The sequence below is a fragment of the Motacilla alba genome, unplaced genomic scaffold (assembly GCF_015832195.1).
Source record: "Motacilla alba alba isolate MOTALB_02 unplaced genomic scaffold, Motacilla_alba_V1.0_pri HiC_scaffold_35, whole genome shotgun sequence".
Lineage (NCBI taxonomy): Eukaryota > Metazoa > Chordata > Aves > Passeriformes > Motacillidae > Motacilla > Motacilla alba.
In genome coordinates this window covers 846,287-864,427 of record NW_024037447.1, presented here as the reverse complement: position 1 = coordinate 864,427, position 18,141 = coordinate 846,287, and the positions used below count along the sequence as shown (strand labels likewise).

General features: G+C 38.9%; 1 protein-coding gene across 1 annotated transcript in view; it reads left to right on the top strand.

The window, feature by feature from the left end:
• The window catches only part of RNF31 (ring finger protein 31), a 29,012-nt gene extending 11,020 nt beyond the window's left edge, over positions 1-17,992 (top strand). Inside the window, exons 8-14 of the mRNA XM_038126498.1 lie at positions 4,061-4,173; positions 10,631-11,338; positions 12,302-12,586; positions 14,144-14,326; positions 15,721-15,951; positions 17,610-17,783; positions 17,969-17,992. Of these exons, the coding sequence (XP_037982426.1) occupies positions 4,061-4,173; positions 10,631-11,338; positions 12,302-12,586; positions 14,144-14,326; positions 15,721-15,951; positions 17,610-17,783; positions 17,969-17,992 (1,718 nt within the window). The remainder of the gene's footprint in view (positions 1-4,060; positions 4,174-10,630; positions 11,339-12,301; positions 12,587-14,143; positions 14,327-15,720; positions 15,952-17,609; positions 17,784-17,968) is intronic.
• The last annotated feature ends 149 nt before the right edge of the window (positions 17,993-18,141 follow it).

The window sequence follows — 18,141 nt, the reverse complement described above, 5'->3', positions numbered from 1 at the left end:
GGGACGGGGGAGCAGCGGAGTTGGGGAGGATTTCGGGGGAAATTTGGGGGATTTCGGGAAAATTTGGGATTTTGGGAATTTCGGGGGATTTTGGGGAATTTTAGGGGAGATTTTTGGGGGGGATTTGGGGGAATTTTGGGGAATATTTTTAATTTTTGGCAGATTTTGGGGTACTTTTTGGGGTACTTTTGGGATTCTTTGGGGAATTTTTTGGGAATTTTTTGAGAATTTTTTGGGAATTTTTTGAGAAATTTTTGGGATTTTTTTGGGAATTTTGGAGGAAATTTTTGGGAATTTTGAAGGAAACTTTTGGGAATTTTCTGTGAATTTTTGGGGAATTTTAGGGGAAAATTTTGGCATTTTTTGAGAATTTTTTGTGATTTTTTGGTGATTTTTTTGGGAATTTTTTGGGAATTTTTTTGGAATTTTTGAGAAATTTTTGGGCATTTTTTGAGAATTTTGGAGGAAATTTTTTAGAATTTTTGGGAATTTTTTTGGATTTTTTTTGGAATTTTTTTGGGAATTTTTTGGGAATTTTGAAGGAATTTTGAAAGAAATTTTTGGGAATTATTTGGGAATTTTTTGGGAATTTTTGGGGTATTTTGAAAGAAATTTTTGGGAATTTTTTGGGAATTTTTTGGGAATTTTGGATGAATTTTTTTGGAATTTTGGGGGAATTTTTGTGAATTTTTTAGGGAATATTTTGGGATTTTTTTGGGAATTTTTGTTTTTAATAAATTTAAATTTTTTGGGGGAAAAAATTGAAATTTTTGGGGTGAAAAATGCAAATTTTGGTGGAAAAAATTGAAATTTTTGGGGTGAAAAATGCAATTTTTGGTGGGAAAAAAATGGAATTTTTGGAAGGAAAAAAGGGAAATTTTGGTGGGAAAAAATTGAAATTTTGGGGGTGAAAAGATCAAATTTTGGTGGGGAAAAATTCAAATTTTTGGGAAGAAAAATGCAAATTTTTTGGTCGGAAAAAATGGAATTTTTGGGGGGAAAAAATGGAATTTTGGGGAGGAAAAAAATGGAATTTTTGGGAGGAAAAATGCAAATTTTGGTGGAAAAAATTGAAATTTTTGGGAAGAAAAATGGAATTTTTTTGGTGGAAAAAATGGAATTTTCTGGGGGGAAAAATGGAATTTTTTGGAGGAAAAAACGGAATTTTGGGGGGAAAAAATTGAATTTTAGGGAGGAAAAAAGGGAAATTTTGGGGATAAAAACTCATGGTTTTTGGGGGAAAAAAGGGAAATTTTGGTGGGAAAAAATCAAATTTTTGGGGGTGAAAAATGCAAATTTTGGTGGGAAAAAAATTGAAATTTTTGGAGTGAAAAATGCAAATTTTGGGGGGAAAAAATGGAATTTTTGGGAGGAAAAAATGGAATTTTTGGGAGGAAAAAAATGGATTTTTTGGGAGGAAAAATGCAAATTTTGGTGGGAAAAAATGGAATTTTGGGGGGAAAAAAGGGAAATTTTGGGGATAAAAACTCATGTTTTTGGGGGGAAAAATGGGAAATTTTGAGGACAGAAATGGAATTTTTTGGGGAAAAAAGGGAAATTTTGGTGGGAAAAATTGAAATTTTTGGGGTGAAAAATGCAAATTTTTGGGGAAAAAATTGGAATTTTTGGGGTGAAAAATTCAAATTTTGGTGGGAAAAAATGGAATTTTTGGGAGGAAAAAAGGGAAATTTTGGGGATAAAAACCTCATGTTTTTGGGGGAAAAAAGGGAAATTTTGGTGGAAAAAAATTGAAATTTTGGGGGTGAAAAATTCAAATTTTTGGGAAGAGAAATGGAATTTTTTGGGGGGAAAAATGGAATTTTTTGGGGGAAAAAAATGGAATTTTTTGGGAGGAAAAATGCAAATTTTGGTGGGAAAAAAATGGAATTTTTGGGAGGAAAAAAGGGAAATTCTAGTGGAAAAAAAAGGAATTTTTTTGGGGAAAAAATGGAATTCTTGGGAGGAAAAAATTCAAATTTTGGTGGGAAAATATTGAAATTTTTGGGGTGAAAAATTCAAATTTTGGTGGGGAAAAAAAGGACATTTTGGTGGGGAAAAACTCGAATTTTGGGGGGGAAAAACTCGAATTTTGGTGGGAAAAATTGAAATTTTTGGGGAGAAAAATGGAAATTTTGGTGGAAAAAATTGGAATTTTGGCGGGGGAAAAAAGGGAAATTTTGAGGATAAAAATGGAATTTTTGGGAGGAAAAAAGGGAATTTGGGGGGAGAAAAATACAAATTTTGGTGGGAAGAAATGGAATTTTTAGAGAGGAAAAGGCAAATTTTGGTGGGAAAAAATCAAATTTTTGGGGTGAAAAATTCAAATTTTGGGGGGAAAAAATTGAAATTTTTGGAGTGAAAAATTCAAATTTTGGTGGGAAAATATTGAAATTTTTGGGGTGAAAAATGCAAATTTTGGGGGGAAAAAATGGAATTTTTGGGAGGAAAAAATGGAATTTTTGGGAGGAAAAAAATGGATTTTTTGGGAGGAAAAATGCAAATTTTGGTGGAAAAAATTGAAATTTTTGGGAAGAAAAATGGAATTTTTTTGGTGGAAAAAATGGAATTTTCTGGGGGGAAAAATGGAATTTTTTGGGGGAAAAAATTGAATTTTAGGGAGGAAAAAAAGGGAAATTTTGGGGATAAAAACTCATGTTTTTTGGGGGAAAAAAGGGAAATTTTTGTAGAAAAAATTCAAATTTTTGGGGTGAAAAATGCAAATTTTCGTGGGAAAAAATTCAAATTTTTGGGAAGAAAAATGCAAATTTTTTGGTGGAAGAAATGGAATTTTTTGGGGAGAAAAATGGAATTCTTGGGAGGAAAAAATTCAAATTTTGGTGGGAAAATATTGAAATTTTTGGGGTGAAAAATTCAAATTTTGGTGGGGAAAAAAAGGACATTTTGGTGGGGAAAAACTCGAATTTTTGGTGGGAAAAATTGAAATTTTTGGGGAGAAAAATGGAAATTTTGGTGGAAAAAATTGGAATTTTGGCGGGGGAAAAAAGGGAAATTTTGAGGATAAAAATGGAATTTTTGGGAGGAAAAAAGGGAATTTGGGGGGAGAAAAATACAAATTTTGGTGGGAAGAAATGGAATTTTTAGAGAGGAAAAGGCAAATTTTGGTGGGAAAAAATGCAATTTTTGGGGTGAAAAATTCAAATTTTGGGGGGAAAAAATTGAAATTTTGGGAGAAAAAAGGGAAATTTTGGTGGGAAAAAATTGAAATTTTGGGGGTGAAAAGATCAAATTTTGGTGGGGAAAAATTCAAATTTTTGGGAAGAAACATGCAAATTTTTTGGTGGAAAAAATGGAATTTTTTGGGGGAAAAAATGGAATTTTTGGGAGGAAAAAAAGGGAAATTTTGGGGATAAAAACTCATGTTTTTTGATGGAAAAAAGGGAAATTTTTGTGGAAAAAAAATGAAATTTTGGGGTGAAAAATGCAAATTTTGGTGGGAAAAAATGGAATTTTTTTGGGGGAAAAAAGGGAAATTTTGGTGGAAAAAAATTGAAATTTTGGGGTGAAAAATTCAAATTTTGGTGGGGAAAAAAAGGACATTTTGGTGGGGAAAAACTCGAATTTTGGTGGGGAAAATTGAAATTTTTGGGGGGAGAAAAAGGGAAATTTTGAGGATAAAAATTGAATTTTTGGGAGGAAAAAAGGGAATTTGGGGGGAGAAAAATACAAATTTTGGTGGGAAAAAATTGAAATTTTTGGGGTGAAAAATGCAAATTTTGGTGGGAAAAAAATTGAAATTTTTGGAGTGAAAAATGCAAATTTTGGGGGGAAAAAATGGAATTTTTGGGAGGAAAAAATGGAATTTTTGGGAGGAAAAAAATGGATTTTTTGGGAGGAAAAATGCAAATTTTGGTGGGAAAAAATGGAATTTTTTGGGAGGAAAATGCAAATTTTTGGGGTGAAAAATGCAAATTTTGGTGGGAAAAAATGGAATTTTTGGGAGGAAAAAAGGGAAATTTTGGGGATAAAAACCTCATGTTTTTGGGGGGATAAAGGGTTTATTTTGGGGTGAAAAAAGGGAATTTTGGGTGTTTTCCCGCAGGTGAGGCGGGGCCGGGGCGGGGCTGGGAGTGCCGCAGCTGCACCTTCCGCAACCCCGCCCCCCGCGTGCTCTGCCTGGTGTGCGAGCGCCCCCGGCTGGCCCGCCGGCCCCAGGTGAGGAAATTTTACATCCAAAAATCCCGTTTTGTAGAAAAATATGGAGGTTGGAGAGAAAAAAGGGGGTTTTGAGAAAAAATTTGGGGTTTTTAGGCGGAAAAATGGGATTTTTATGCGAAAAAATGGGGTTTTTATGGGAAAAAATGGGATTTTTTGTACCAAAATTGGGAATTTTAGATCAAAAAATTCAATTTTTATAGAAAAATGGGGAGGTTTGAGAGGAAAAATGGGGTTTTAGGAAAAAATCTGGGGTTTTTACGCGAAAAATTGAGGTTTTTACGCGAAAAATTGGGGTTTCTATGTGGAAAAATGGGATTTTTATGCGAAAAAATGGGATTTTTATGGAAAAAAAACGGGAATTTTAGATCAAAAAATGGAATTTTTATACAAAAAATTTTTCTTTTATGTTAAAATTGGGAAGTTAAAGAGGAAAAATGGGGTTTTTAGGAAAAAATTTGGGGTTTTTAGGCGAAAAAATGGGATTTTGGTGGGGAAAAATGGGATTTTTATGCAGAAATTTGGGGGGTTTTTATGGGAAAAAACGGGATTTTTTATATCAAAATTGGGAATTTTAGGTCAAAAAATGGAATTTTTATAGGAAAATGGGGAGGTTTGAGAGGGAACAATGGGGTTTCTAGGAAAAAATTTGGGGTTTTTATACGAAAATTTGAGGGTTTTAGGCAAAAAAATGGGATTTTTACGGAAAAAATTAGGATTTTTATGGGAAAAAATGGGAATTTTAGATCAAAAAATGGAGTTTTGATATGAAAAATAAGTTTTTTATATTAAAATTGGGAGGTTTTAAAGGAAAAATGGGGTTTTAGGAAAAAATTTGGGGTTTTTAGGCGAAAAAATGGGATTTTGGTGGGGAAAAATGGGACTTTTATGCAGAAATTTGGGGTTTTTTTGACAAAAATTGGAATTTTCTATCAAAAAATTCAATTTTTATAGAAAAATGGGGTGGTTGGAGAGAAAAAAGGGGGGTTTTAGGAAAAAATTTGGGGTTTTTAGGCGGAAAAATGGGATTTTTATGCGAAAAAATTGAGGTTTTCTATTAAAAAATTGGGAATTTTAGATCAAAAAATGGAATTTTTATACAAAAAAGGTTTTTTTTATATTAAAATTGGGAAGTTAAAGAGGAAAAATGGGGTTTTTAGGAAAAAACTTGGGGTTTTTAGGCGAAAAAATGGGATTTTTATGGAAAAAATGGGATTTTTATGCAGAAATTTGGGGGGGTTTTAGGCAAAAAATGGGATTTTTATATCAAAATTGGAATTTTAGATCAAAAAATTCAATTTTTATAGAAAAATGGGGAGGTTTGAGAGGAAAAATGGGGTTTTAGGAAAAAATTTGGGGTTTTTAGGTGAAAAATTGGGGTTTCTATGTGGAAAAATGGGATTTTTATGCGAAAAAATGGGATTTTTATGAAAAAAACGGGAATTTTAGATCAAAAAATGGAATTTTTATACAAAAAAATTTTTCTTTTATGTTAAAATTGGGACGTTAAAGAGGAAAAAGGGGGTTTTTAGGAAAAAATTTGGGGTTTTTAGGCGAAAAAATGGGATTTTTATGCGAAAAAATGGGATTTTTATGGAAAAAATGGGATTTTTATGCAGAAATTTGGGGGTTTTTTGACAAAAATTGGAATTTTCTATCAAAAAATTCAATTTTTATAGAAAAATGGGGAGGTTGGAGAGAAAAAAGGGGGGTTTTAGGAAAAAATTTGGGGTTTTTAGGCGAAAAAATGGGATTTTTATGCGAAAAAATGGGATTTTTATGGAAAAAAAACGGGAATTTTAGATCAAAAAATGGAATTTTTATACAAAAAATTTTTCTTTTATGTTAAAATTGGGAAGTTAAAGAGGAAAAATGGGGTTTTTAGGAAAAAATTTGGGGTTTTTCGGCGAAAAAATGGGGTTTTTATGCGAAAAAATGGGGTTTTTATGGGAAAAAATTGGGATTTTTTATATCAAAATTGGGAATTTTAGATCAAAAAATTCAATTTTTATAGAAAAATGGGGAGGTTTGAGAGGAAAAATGGGGTTTCTAGGAAAAAATTTGGGGTTTTTATACGAAAATTTGAGGGTTTTAGGCAAAAAAATGGGATTTCTATGGGAAAAAATCGAGGTTTTCTATTAAAAAATTGGGAATTTTAGATCAAAAAATGGAATTTTTATACCAAAAATTTTTCTTTTATGTTAAAATTGGGACGTTAAAGACGAAAAATGGGGTTTTTAGGAAAAAATTTGGGGTTTTTATGCGAAAAAATGGGGTTTTTATGTGAAAAATTGGGATTTTTATGCAGAAATTTGGGGGGTTTTAGGCAAAAAATGGGATTTTTATATCAAAATTGGGAATTTTAGATCAAAAAATGGAATTTTTATAGGAAAATGGGGAGGTTTGAGAGGAAAAATGGGGTTTTAGGAAAAAATTTGGGGGTTTTAGGTGAAAAATTGGGGGTTTTATGGAAAAAAATGGGATTTTTATGGGAAAAAATGGGATTTTTTATATCAAAATTGGGAATTTTAGATCAAAAAATGGGATTTTTATAGGAAAATGGGGAGGTTTGAGAGGAAAAATGGGGTTTTAGGAAAAAATTTGGGGTTTTAGGTGAAAAATTGGGGTTTTTATGGAAAAAAAATGGGATTTTTATGCCAAAAAATGGGGTTTTTTTTGCAGAAATTTGGGGTTTTTTGACAAAAATTGGAATTTTATGTCTAAAGATTCAATTCTCAGACAGAAGTTGGGAGGTTTAAGAGAAAAAATGGGGAGTTTAGGAAAAAATTTGGGGTTTTTATGTGAAAAAATGGGGTTTTTATGCGAAAAAATGGGATTTTTATGGAAAAAAACCGGGAATTTTAGATCAAAAAATGGAATTTTTATACAAAAAATTTTTCTTTTATGTTAAAATTGGGACGTTAAAGAGGAAAAAGGGGGTTTTTAGGAAAAAATTTGGGGTTTTTAGGCGAAAAAATGGGATTTTTATGGAAAAAAATGGGATTTTTATGGAAAAAATGGGATTTTTATGCAGAAATTTGGGGGTTTTTTGACAAAAATTGGAATTTTCTATCAAAAAATTCAATTTTTATAGAAAAATGGGGAGGTTGGAGAGAAAAAAGGGGGGTTTTAGGAAAAAATTTGGGGTTTTTAGGCGAAAAAATGGGATTTTTATGCGAAAAATTGGGGTTTTTATGGGAAAAAACGGGATTTTTTATATCAAAATTGGGAATTTTAGATCAAAAAATTCAATTTTTATAGAAAAATGGGGAGGTTTGAGAGGAAAAATGGGGTTTTAGGAAAAAATTTGGGGTTTTTATACGAAAATTTGAGGTTTTTAGGCAAAAAAAATGGGATTTCTATGGGAAAAAATCGAGGTTTTCTATTAAAAAATTGGGAATTTTAGATCAAAAAATGGAATTTTTATACCAAAAATTTTTCTTTTATGTTAAAATTGGGACGTTAAAGAGGAAAAATGGGGTTTTTAGGAAAAAATTTGGGGTTTTTAGGCGAAAAAATGGGATTTTTATGGAAAAAATGGGATTTTTATGCAGAAATTTGGGGGGTTTTAGGCAAAAAATGGGATTTTTATATCAAAATTGGGAATTTTAGATCAAAAAATTCAATTTTTATGGGAAAATGGGGTGGTTGGAGAGGGAAAATGGGGTTTTAGGAAAAAATTTGGGGGTTTTAGGTGAAAAATTGGGGTTTTTATGGAAAAAAATGGGATTTTTATGCCAAAAAATGGGGGTTTTTTTGCAGAAATTTGGGGTTTTTTGACAAAAATTGGAATTTTATGTCTAAAGATTCAATTTTCAGACAGAAGTTGGGAGGTTTAAGAGAAAAAATGGGGAGTTTAGAAAAAAATTTGGGGTTTTTATGTGAAAAAATGGGGTTTTTATGCGAAAAAATGGGATTTTTATGGGAAAAAATGGGATTTTTTATATCAAAATTGGGAATTTTATATCAAAAAATTCAATTTTTATAGAAAAATGGAGAGGTTTGAGAGGAAAAATGGGGTTTCTAGGAAAAAATTTGGGGGTTTTAGGTGAAAAATTGGGGTTTTTATGGAAAAAAATGGGATTTTTATGCAGAAATTTGGGGGGTTTTAGGCAAAAAATGGGATTTTTATATCAAAATTGGGAATTTTAGATCAAAAAATGGAATTTTTATAGGAAAATGGGGAGGTTGGGGAGGGAAAGGGGGTTTTTAGGAAAAAATTTGGAGTTTTTAGGTGAAAAATTGGGGTTTTTATGGAAAAAAATGGGATTTTTATGCCAAAAAATGGGGTTTTTTTGCAGAAATTTGGGGTTTTTTGACAAAAATTGGAATTTTATGTCTAAAGATTCAATTTTCAGACAAAAGTTGGGAGGTTTGAGAGGAAAAATGGGGTTTTTGAGAAAAAAAATTGGGGTTTTTATAGAAAAAAATGGGATTTTTATGCGAAAAAATGGGATTTTTATGGGAAAAAATGGGATTTTTTATATCAAAATTGGGAACTTTAGATCAAAAAATGGAATTTTATATAAAAATTGGGGGGTTGGGGAGGAAAAATTTGTTTTTAGGCAAAAAAAAATGAGATTTTTGTATGAAAATTTGAGGTTTTATTGAGAAAAAATGGGAATTTTATACCAAAATTCTTGGTTTTAATACAAAGAAATGGGATTTTTGTACAAAAATTTAATTTTTTTTACAAAAAATGGAATCTTTACGCAAAAATTTGAGGTTTTTAATATAAAAAATGGGATTTTTATGCAAAAAATTGAGGACTTTATCCAAAGAAATGGAATTTTTAGACCAAAATTTGAGGTTTCTATGAGAAAAAATGGGATTTTTATACAAAAATTGGGGTTTTTTTTACAAAAATGGGATTTTTGTACAAGAAATTAGAGGTTTTTATACAAAAAAATGGAAGTTTTATCTAAAAATTGGAAGGTTTGAGAGGAAAAAATGGGGTTTTTAGAAAAAAATGGAGGGTTTTTATGGAAAATAATGGGATTTTTGTATCAAAATTGGGAATTTTAGATCAAAAAATTCAATTTTTATGGGAAAACGGGGAGGTTGGAGAGGGAAAATGGGGTTATTAGGAAAAAATTTGGGGGTTTTTGTGCAAAAAAATGGGATTTTTATGCAAAAATTTGAATTTTTTTTACCAAAAAAATGGGATTTTTTACAAATATTGGAGTTTTTTATATCAAAACTTGGGTTTTTATATGAAATCCGAGTTTTTTATATCAAAAATGTAATTTTTGTGTAAAATTTGGGTTTTTTTATACCAAGAAGTGGGATTTTTATGCAAAAATTCAAAGTTTTTAATTAAATAAAATGGATTTTTTAATAGAAAAATTCGGGGGTTTTTTTTACAAAAATTGGGGGTTTTATGCAAAAAATTGGGATTTTTATATCAAAATCTGAGGTTTTTTATACAAAAAAATGGGATTTTTGTACAAAAATCGGAATTTTTTATTCAAAAAATGTGATTTTTATAAAAAAATTTGGGATTTTTATACAGAAATTTGAGTTTTTTATGCAAAAAAAGGGATTTTTATAAATAATTTCGGGGGTTTTATACCAAAAAAACCGAATTTTTGTACAAAAATTTGAGGTTTTTATGCAAAAAATGGGATTTTTATTTAAAAAATGGGTTTTTTAATAACAAAAGGCAATTTTATGCAAAAATAATTTTTATTTCAAAAACAAAATTGGGGTTTTTTTATAAAAAAAAAAAGGAGTTTTAGGTGAAAAAACGGAAATTTGGTACCAAAAAAATGAAGTTTTTGTTTAAAAAAATGGGAGATTTGTAGAAAGATTGGGAGTTTTGAACGGAAATTGGGAATTTCATCTTAAAAAGAATGGAATTTTTCTGCAAAAAACGGGAAATTTATGCAAATTTATGCAAAAATTTATGCAGAATTTATGTTTAAATATAATTTATGTACAATTATAGCTATATTTATATTATAGGTATAATTACAGATGAATTTTAAATTAAAATCAAATTTTTGCTGTATATTTCTCATAAATATTAATTATGTAGTAATTAAAGATATAATTAAATGTATGATTTATAGATAATCTTTAGATTTACCATATTTTTACCAAAAATTTGAATATTTTTTACAAAACCCCAACATTTTCATTAAAAAAACTGAAATTTTTGAGAGAAAAGTTAAATTTTTAAGAGAAAAACAGAAGTTTTGGGTAAAAAATTGGATTTCTAGAGAGAATAAATTGAATTTTTTTATACAAAAATCGAGAATTTTGCAGGAAAAAATTCAACTTTTCGGGGTAAAATCAAAATTTGTGAGGCAAAAAATTTAGTTTTAGCTAAAAGCCCAAATTTTGGGGGGAAATTGGGAATTTTGGAAGGAAAAATGGAAATTTTAGGGCAAAAGAATCGAATTTTGGGAAAAAAATGTGGAATTTGGGCTGAAATTTGTGATTTTTTGTGCCCCAGCCGAGCCCCGCCCCCGCCCGGCCCTGGCCCTGCCCCCGCTGCACCTTCCTCAACCCAGGCCACGCCCCCCGCTGCGAGATGTGCGGCGCGGACCACGCCCCTTCCGGTGACATCACTGCCGCAGTGACCACGCCCACTCCCGCTGCTGTTTCGGCTACTTCCGGGTTTGGTGCTGCCACTTCCTGTTCTGACCCCGCCTCTTCCGGGCTGACCACAGCGACTTCCTGTGCTGGAAAATCGACTTCCGGGTCTAGCCCCGCCTCTTCCGGTGTGACCACAACGACTTCCTGTGCTGGAAAAGCGACTTCCGGGTCTAGCCCAGCCTGTTCCGGTGTGTCAAAATGTACTTCCGGCACTGCCGATGTCACTTCCGGTGTGTCCAAAACCACACCCGGTGTGGCCGCGTCAACTTCCGGTGTGGGAAACACCACTTCCGGTGTCGGGGATGCCACTTCCGGTGACCCAAAACTAACTTTCGGATTGGAAAATACCACTTCCGGTTCTGGCAATACCACTTCCGGTGACGCTAAATCAACTTCCGGTGCGGGGAATTCCACTTCCGGTGTGGAAGGTGTTGCTGGTGAGGCCGGAAATGGCACTTCCGGGTGTGCTGAGGCCACTTCCGGGTGTGGCCCCGCCCCTTCCCGCGATGCTTTGCGGCAGCGGAAGCTGCTGGAGGACGGGCGCCGCCTGGTGGAGCTCGTCAGGGTGAGCAGAGTTTGGGGCGAATTCGGGGGATTTTGGGCAAATTTGGGGGATTTTTTTAAAATTTGGGAATTTTTGGAAACCTGAGGGAAAATTTGGGGGAATTTGGATGAATTTTGGGTGAGTTTTGAGTGATTTTTTTGGCAAATTTTGGGTCAATTTTGAGTGAATTTTTGGGTGAATTTTGGGTGAACTTTCAGTGAAATTTTGGGTGAATTTTCGGTGAATTTTTGGGCAAAATTTGGGACAATTTTGGGTGAATTTTTGGGTCAATTTTGCGTCAATTCTTGGGTAAGTTTTCGTGATTTTTTTGTCTAAATTTGGCTGAATTTTTGCGTAAATTTTTGAGTGAGTTTGTGTAAATTTTGGGTGAACTTTTGAATTTTTGGGTGAATTTTGGATGAATTCTATTCAAATTTTGGGTCAATTTTGTGTGAATTTTTGGTTAAATTTGGGTGAATTTTTGGGTAAATTTTTGAGTGAATTTGGGTGAATTTGGGGTGAATTTTTAGGTAAATTTCCATGAATTTTGGCTAAATTTGGGTGAATTTTTGAGTAAATTTTTGAGTGAATTTTAGGGTCAATTTTGGTTGAATTTTTTGGCAAATTTTGGGTCAATTTTGGCTGAATTTTTGGCTAAATTTCCGTGAATTTTGGGAGAAATTGTGATGGAATTTTGGAAATTTATTTGAATTTTTTGGGGCAGGATTTTCGTAGATTTCAGGAAAATTTGGGGGATTTTTAGTAATTTTTTTCTGAATATCTGGAGATTTTTAGGAGATTTTGTGGAAACTTTTGGAATTTTTGGGAATTTTTATGAATTTTTGGGCGGATTTTGGGAGATTTTGATGAAATTTGTGCTTTTTGGGATTTTTATAAAAATATTTTCCTAAATTTCACGATTTTGGGGTAAATTTTGGTGGATTTGGGGTTTTTATTCCAGAATTTTCTCCCCCTTCCCCCCAGGCCGCCGAATCCCAGGGCCTCCCCCCGGAATCCCTTGGCCCCGCCCCCTTCTCTGCGCTTCCGGAACCTTCCGGCCCCGCCCCCAGCCCCGAATCCCAAATCCGGCACTTCCGGAGCCGCCTCGGAGGGGTCCTCAAGTCCCTCCTGGAGGCGGAGCCTGACCAAAATGGGGGCGGGGCCTCCCTGGGGCCGTTCTCATTGGCCGAGGCCGCCTGGGCGTGGCTGGAGGGGGAGGGCCAGCTTGACCGCGCCCGCCGCGTTCTGATTGGCCGGAGGAAGCAGCAGGTGAGAAGGGGCGGGGCTTGGAGGTCGGGGTAGGGATTCGGGGCGGGGCTTAAAATTTCGGTTAAAGTGGCAGAAAAATGGTTCAAAATGGCGTAAATTGGGGGCGGGGCTTAAAGTTTGGCCTTAAAATTGTGGAAATTGGGGGCGGGGCTTAACGTTTGGCCATTAAATGGCGGAAATTGGGAGCGGAGCTTAAAGTTTGGGCTTAAAATGGCGGAAATTGGGGGCGGGGCTTAAAGTTTGGCTTTAAAATGGTGGAAATTGGGGGCGGGGCTTAAAGTTTGGCCTTAAAATTGTGGGAATTGGGGGCGGGGCTTAAAGTTTGGCTTCAAAATGGTGGAAATTGGGTCTAAAGATGCAAAAATTGGGGGCGGAGCCTAAAATTTGCACCCAGAATGGAACAGTTTGGGGGCGTGGCTTCATCCTTTGGGGAGGGGCTTCACAATCGGTTTCCAAAATGGCGGATCTTGTGGGCAGAGCCTAACATTTGAGTCCAAAATGGCGGAAAGCGGTTCCAAGATGGTGGAATTTGGGGGCGGAGCCCAAAAATTTAGATCCAAAATGGCTGAATTTGGGGCGGAGCCTAAAACCTGAGTCCACAGTGATGGCATTTGGGGCGGGGCTTCGACATTTGGGGAGGGGCCTAGACGTGAAAACAAAATGGTGGAATTTTAGGGCGGGGCTTTAAAATGTTGTGGGCGGAGCCTCACAAATTAGGCCCAAAATGGCGGCATTTAGGGGCGTGGCCTAAAGATCTCAATTCAAAATGGCGGGATTCGGGGGCGGAGCTTCAACATTTGGGGCGAAGCTTCACAAACCACTTTCAAAATGGTGGATTTTGGGGGCGGGGCTTAAAATTTACATACACATCGGTAAAAAACTGGGGGCGGAGCTTCAAAATTGGGGGCGGAGCTTCACAGATGGGGTCCAAGATGGTGGATTTTAGGGGCGGAGCTTCAAAATTAAGGGTGGAGCTTCACAAACCGGCTCCAAAATGGTGGATTTTTGGGCAGGGCTTAAAATTTACATAAACATTGTTAAAAAACTGGGGGCGGGGCTTCACATTTTGGGGGCGGGGCTTTGTGGTTTTTGAGGAATTCGGGGAAATTGGTGGTGGGAGGGGCTTAAAGTGGTGGGCGGGGTTTAAGCTGCCATATATGGGCATGGGTGGGGTTTTACTGGTTTGTACTGGTTTGTACTGGTTTTTACTGGTTCAAACTGGTTTGTACTGGTCCAAAATATGCAAATTAGGAAGATTTTGGTCTAAAAAAATGGGGATTTGCGTGAATTTTACTGGTTTGTACTGGCTTATACTGGTTTATACTGGTTTCTACTGGTCCAAACCAGTCCAAACCAGTCCAATCCAGTCCAAACTGGTCCAATCTGGTCCAAACTGGTTTGTACTGGTCCACATTAATGGGATTTTAATGCAAAAACCAGGTATTTTGGTGCATTTAACGGGTTTATACTGGTTTGTACTGGTTTGTACTGGTTTATACTGGTCCAGCCCAGTCCGAACTGGTTTGTACTGGTCCGAACTGGTCTGTCCCGGTGCAGCTGCGGCTCCTGTCCAGCCTCGGTTTCCCCGAGGCCGCCCCGGCGGCGGCGGCGCTGCGGCGGCAGCAGGGCAGCCACTGGGGGGCGCTGTGCGAGCTGCAGCGGATCAAGCTCCGCCCCTTCCGCCTACGTCAGCAGCAGGGGGCGGAGCCAGGGCTGGACTTCGACCAGGCCGACCAGCAGGTGAACTGGTTTGTACTGGTTTATACTGGGAGGGACTGGGAGGGGTTTGGGGTTTACTGGTTTATACTGGGAGGGGCTCTGGGGTTACTGGTTTATACTGGGAGGGGCTCTGGGGTCACTGGTTTATACTGGGAGGGGCTCTGGGGTCACTGGTTTATACTGGGAGGGGCTCTGGGGTTACTGGTTTATACTGGGAGGGGCTCTGGGGTCACTGGTTTATACTGGGAGGGGTTTGGGGTCACTGGTTTATACTGGGATGGAGTCTAGGGTTACTGGAATGAACTGGGATGGACTGGGAGGGGCATCAGGAGTTACTGGTTTTTACTGGTTTATACTGGGAGGGACTGGGAGAGGGTTTGGGGTTACTGGTTTATACTGGTTTGTACTGGTTTGGGGTCTGGGATGAACTGGGAATGAATTTGGCCTTACTGGTCCATACTGGTTTTGGGATTTTTGTTACTGGTTTCAATTATTTTTTTAGTGGTCCATACTGGTCCGTACTGGTCCGTACTGGTCCATACTGGTTTATACTGGTCCATACTGGTTTATACTGGTCCATACTGGTCCGTACTGGTCCGTACTGGTCCGTACTGGTCCATACTGGTTTATACTGGTCCATACTGGTCCATACTGGTCCGTACTGGTCCGTACTGGTCCATACTGGTCCATACTGGTCCATACTGGTCCATACTGGTTTATACTGGTCCATACTGGTCCATACTGGTCCGTACTGGTCCATACTGGTTTATACTGGTCCATACTGGTCCGTACTGGTCCATACTGGTTTATAATGGTTTATACTGGTCCATACTGGTCGGTACTGGTTTATACTGGTCCATACTGGTCCATACTGGTCCATACTGGTTTATAATGGTTTATACTGGTCCATACTGGTCCATACTGGTCCGTACTGGTTTATACTGGTTTATACTGGTCCGTACTGGTCCATACTGGTCCGTGCTGGTCCATACTGGTTTATACTGGTCCATACTGGTCCGTACTGGTCCCTACTGGTCCGTACTGGTCCGTACTGGTCCATACTGGTTTATACTGGTCCGTACTGGTCCCTACTGGTCCGTACTGGTTTATACTGGTTTATACTGGTCCGTACTGGTCCGTACTGGTCCATACTGGTCCGTACTGGTCCATACTGGTCCATACTGGTCCATACTGGTCCGTACTGGTCTGTACTGGTCCGTACTGGTCCATACTGGTTTATAATGGTTTATACTGGTCCATACTGGTCCATACTGATCCATAGTGGTTTATACTGGTCCGTACTGGTCCATACTGGTCCGTACTGGTCCATACTGGTTTATAATGGTCCATACTGGTCCCTACTGGTCCGTACTGGTCCGTACTGGTCCATACTGGTCCGTACTGGTTTCCCGCAGGCCCTGGTCCGGCAGATCCTGGCCTCCCTGCCCGTGGCCAGCTGGGGCCGGGCCTCGCTGGTGGCCGGCCTGGGCCGCGAGCTGGGCCTGGGCCTGCTGCCGGCCCCCAGCCAGGAGCCATTGCTGGCGGAACTGGTGGAGGCCGTGGGGTCCTGCCCGGACAGGGCTGCCCTGCGCAGGCGCCTGCGCTGCGAGTGCGCCGTCTGCGGCTGGGGGCTGCCCCGGCAACTGGTGAGCGCTGGTTCGGACTGGTTTATACTGGTTTGGGACTGGGAGGGGGTTGGGGTGAACTGGGAGGGACTGGGAGGGAACGGGGATAAACTGGGAGGGACTGGGAGGGTTAAAAATGGGGGGAAATGGGGAAAAATGGCGAAAATGGGGATTTAAGGTTACTGGTTTATACTGGTTTATACTGGTTTGGACTGGTTTGGACTGGTCTGGACTGGGAGGGGGTTGGGGTGAACTAGGAGGGACTGGGAGGGAGTTAAAGGGTTAAAAATGGGGGGAAAAGCGGAAAATGGGGACTTGGGGTTACTGGTTTGTACTGGTTTGGACTGGGAGGGGACTGGGAGGGGGTTGGGGTAAACTGGGAGGGACTGGGAGGGAGTTAAAGGGTTAAAAGTGGGGGAAAATGGGGATTTGGGGATACTGGTTTATACTGGTTTGGACTGGTTTGGACTGGGAGGGGACTGGGGTGAACTGGGAGGGGACTGGGATAAACTGGGAGGGACTGGGACAAACTGGGAGTGACTGGGAGGGAGTTAAAGGGTTAAAATGGGGGGAAATGGGGAAAACGGGGATTTGGGGTTACTGGTTTATACTGGTTTGGACTGGTTTGTACCGGGAATGGCTTGGGAGGGCATTTGGGGTTGCTGGGAGTTACTGGTTTCAGGGCTGGGGTTACTGGGATGAACTGGGATGAACTGGGAGTGGGTTTGGAGCTACTGGGATGAACTGGTTTATACTGGTTTGGCGTTTTAACGGCTGCAATTCCCTCAGTGACCACTGGGGGCAGCACCACCCTAGAAACCCATTAGTGGGCGCTTACTGGTTTATACTGGTTTATACTGGTTTATACTGGTTTGTACTGGTTTGTGGATGCTGGGGACTTACTGGAGCCCTACTGGGATAAACTGGAAGTGTTTTGGGGCTACTGGGATGAACTGGTTTATACTGGTTTGGCGTTTTAATGGCTGCAGTTCCCTCAGTGACCACTGGGGGCAGCACCACCATAGAAACCCATTAGTGGGAGCGTACTGGTTTATACTGGTTTGTACTGGTTTATACTGGTTTGTGGGTGCTGGGGGCTTACTGGGATGAACTGGGAGTGGGTTTGGGGCTACTGGGAGCTACTGGTTTGTACTGGTTTGGCTTTTTAGCAGCTGCAATTCCCTCAGTGACCACTGGGGGCAGCACCACCATTAACCCCAATAGAACTGGGATGAAACCAGTTCCTTACTGGTTTATACTGGTTTGTGGGTGCTGGGACTTACTGGAGGCTTACTGGGATGAACTGAGAATGCTTTTGTGGCTACTGGGAGCTACTGGTTTGTACTGGTTTTGCATTTTAATGGCTGCAATTCCCTCAGTGACCACTGGGGGCAGCACCACCATAGAAACCCATTAGTGGGAGCGTACTGGTTTATACTGGTTTATACTGGTTTATACTGGTTTGTGGGTGCTGGGGGCTTACTGGGATGAACTGGGAGTGGGTTTGGGGCTACTGGGAGCTACTGGTTTGTACTGGTTTGGCTTTTTAGCAGCTGTAATTCCCTCAGTGACCACTGGGGGCAGCACCGCCATTAACCCCAATAGAACTGGGATCAAACTGGGACCAAACCAGTCCAAACCAGTTCCTTACTGGTTCTTACTGGTTCCTACTGGTGCAGATGCAGTGGCTGCCGGGCTGCTCGTGCCCCCTGTGCCCCGAGTGCTTCCGGCTGCACTTCACCGTGGGGCTGAGGGAGAGGGGCGTGGGCGCCCTGGGCTGCCCCAGCTGTGGCAGGCCCGACCTGCGCGACGACGCCCAGCGCCTCTGGTACTGGTCCACGCTGGAGCCCGCGGTACTGGTTTATACTGGTTTATACTGGGAGGGGGTCAGGGGGGCGCTGGGGGTCACTGGGGTGAAATTTGGGGGGATTGGGAGTGAGTGGGAGGGAGTTAAAGGGTTAAAAATGGGGGGAAAAGAAGGAAAATGGGGATTTGGGGTTCCTGGTTTATACTGGTTTATACTGGTTTATACTGGGAGGGGGTCAGGGGGGCGCTGGGGTGAAATTTGGGGGGATTGGGAGCGGCTAGGAGGGAGTTAAAGGGTTAAAAATGGGGGGAAATGGGGAAAATGGGGATTTGGGGTTACTGGTTTGTACTGGTTTATACTGGTTTATACTGGTTTATACTGGGAGAGGGTCGGGGGGGCGCTGG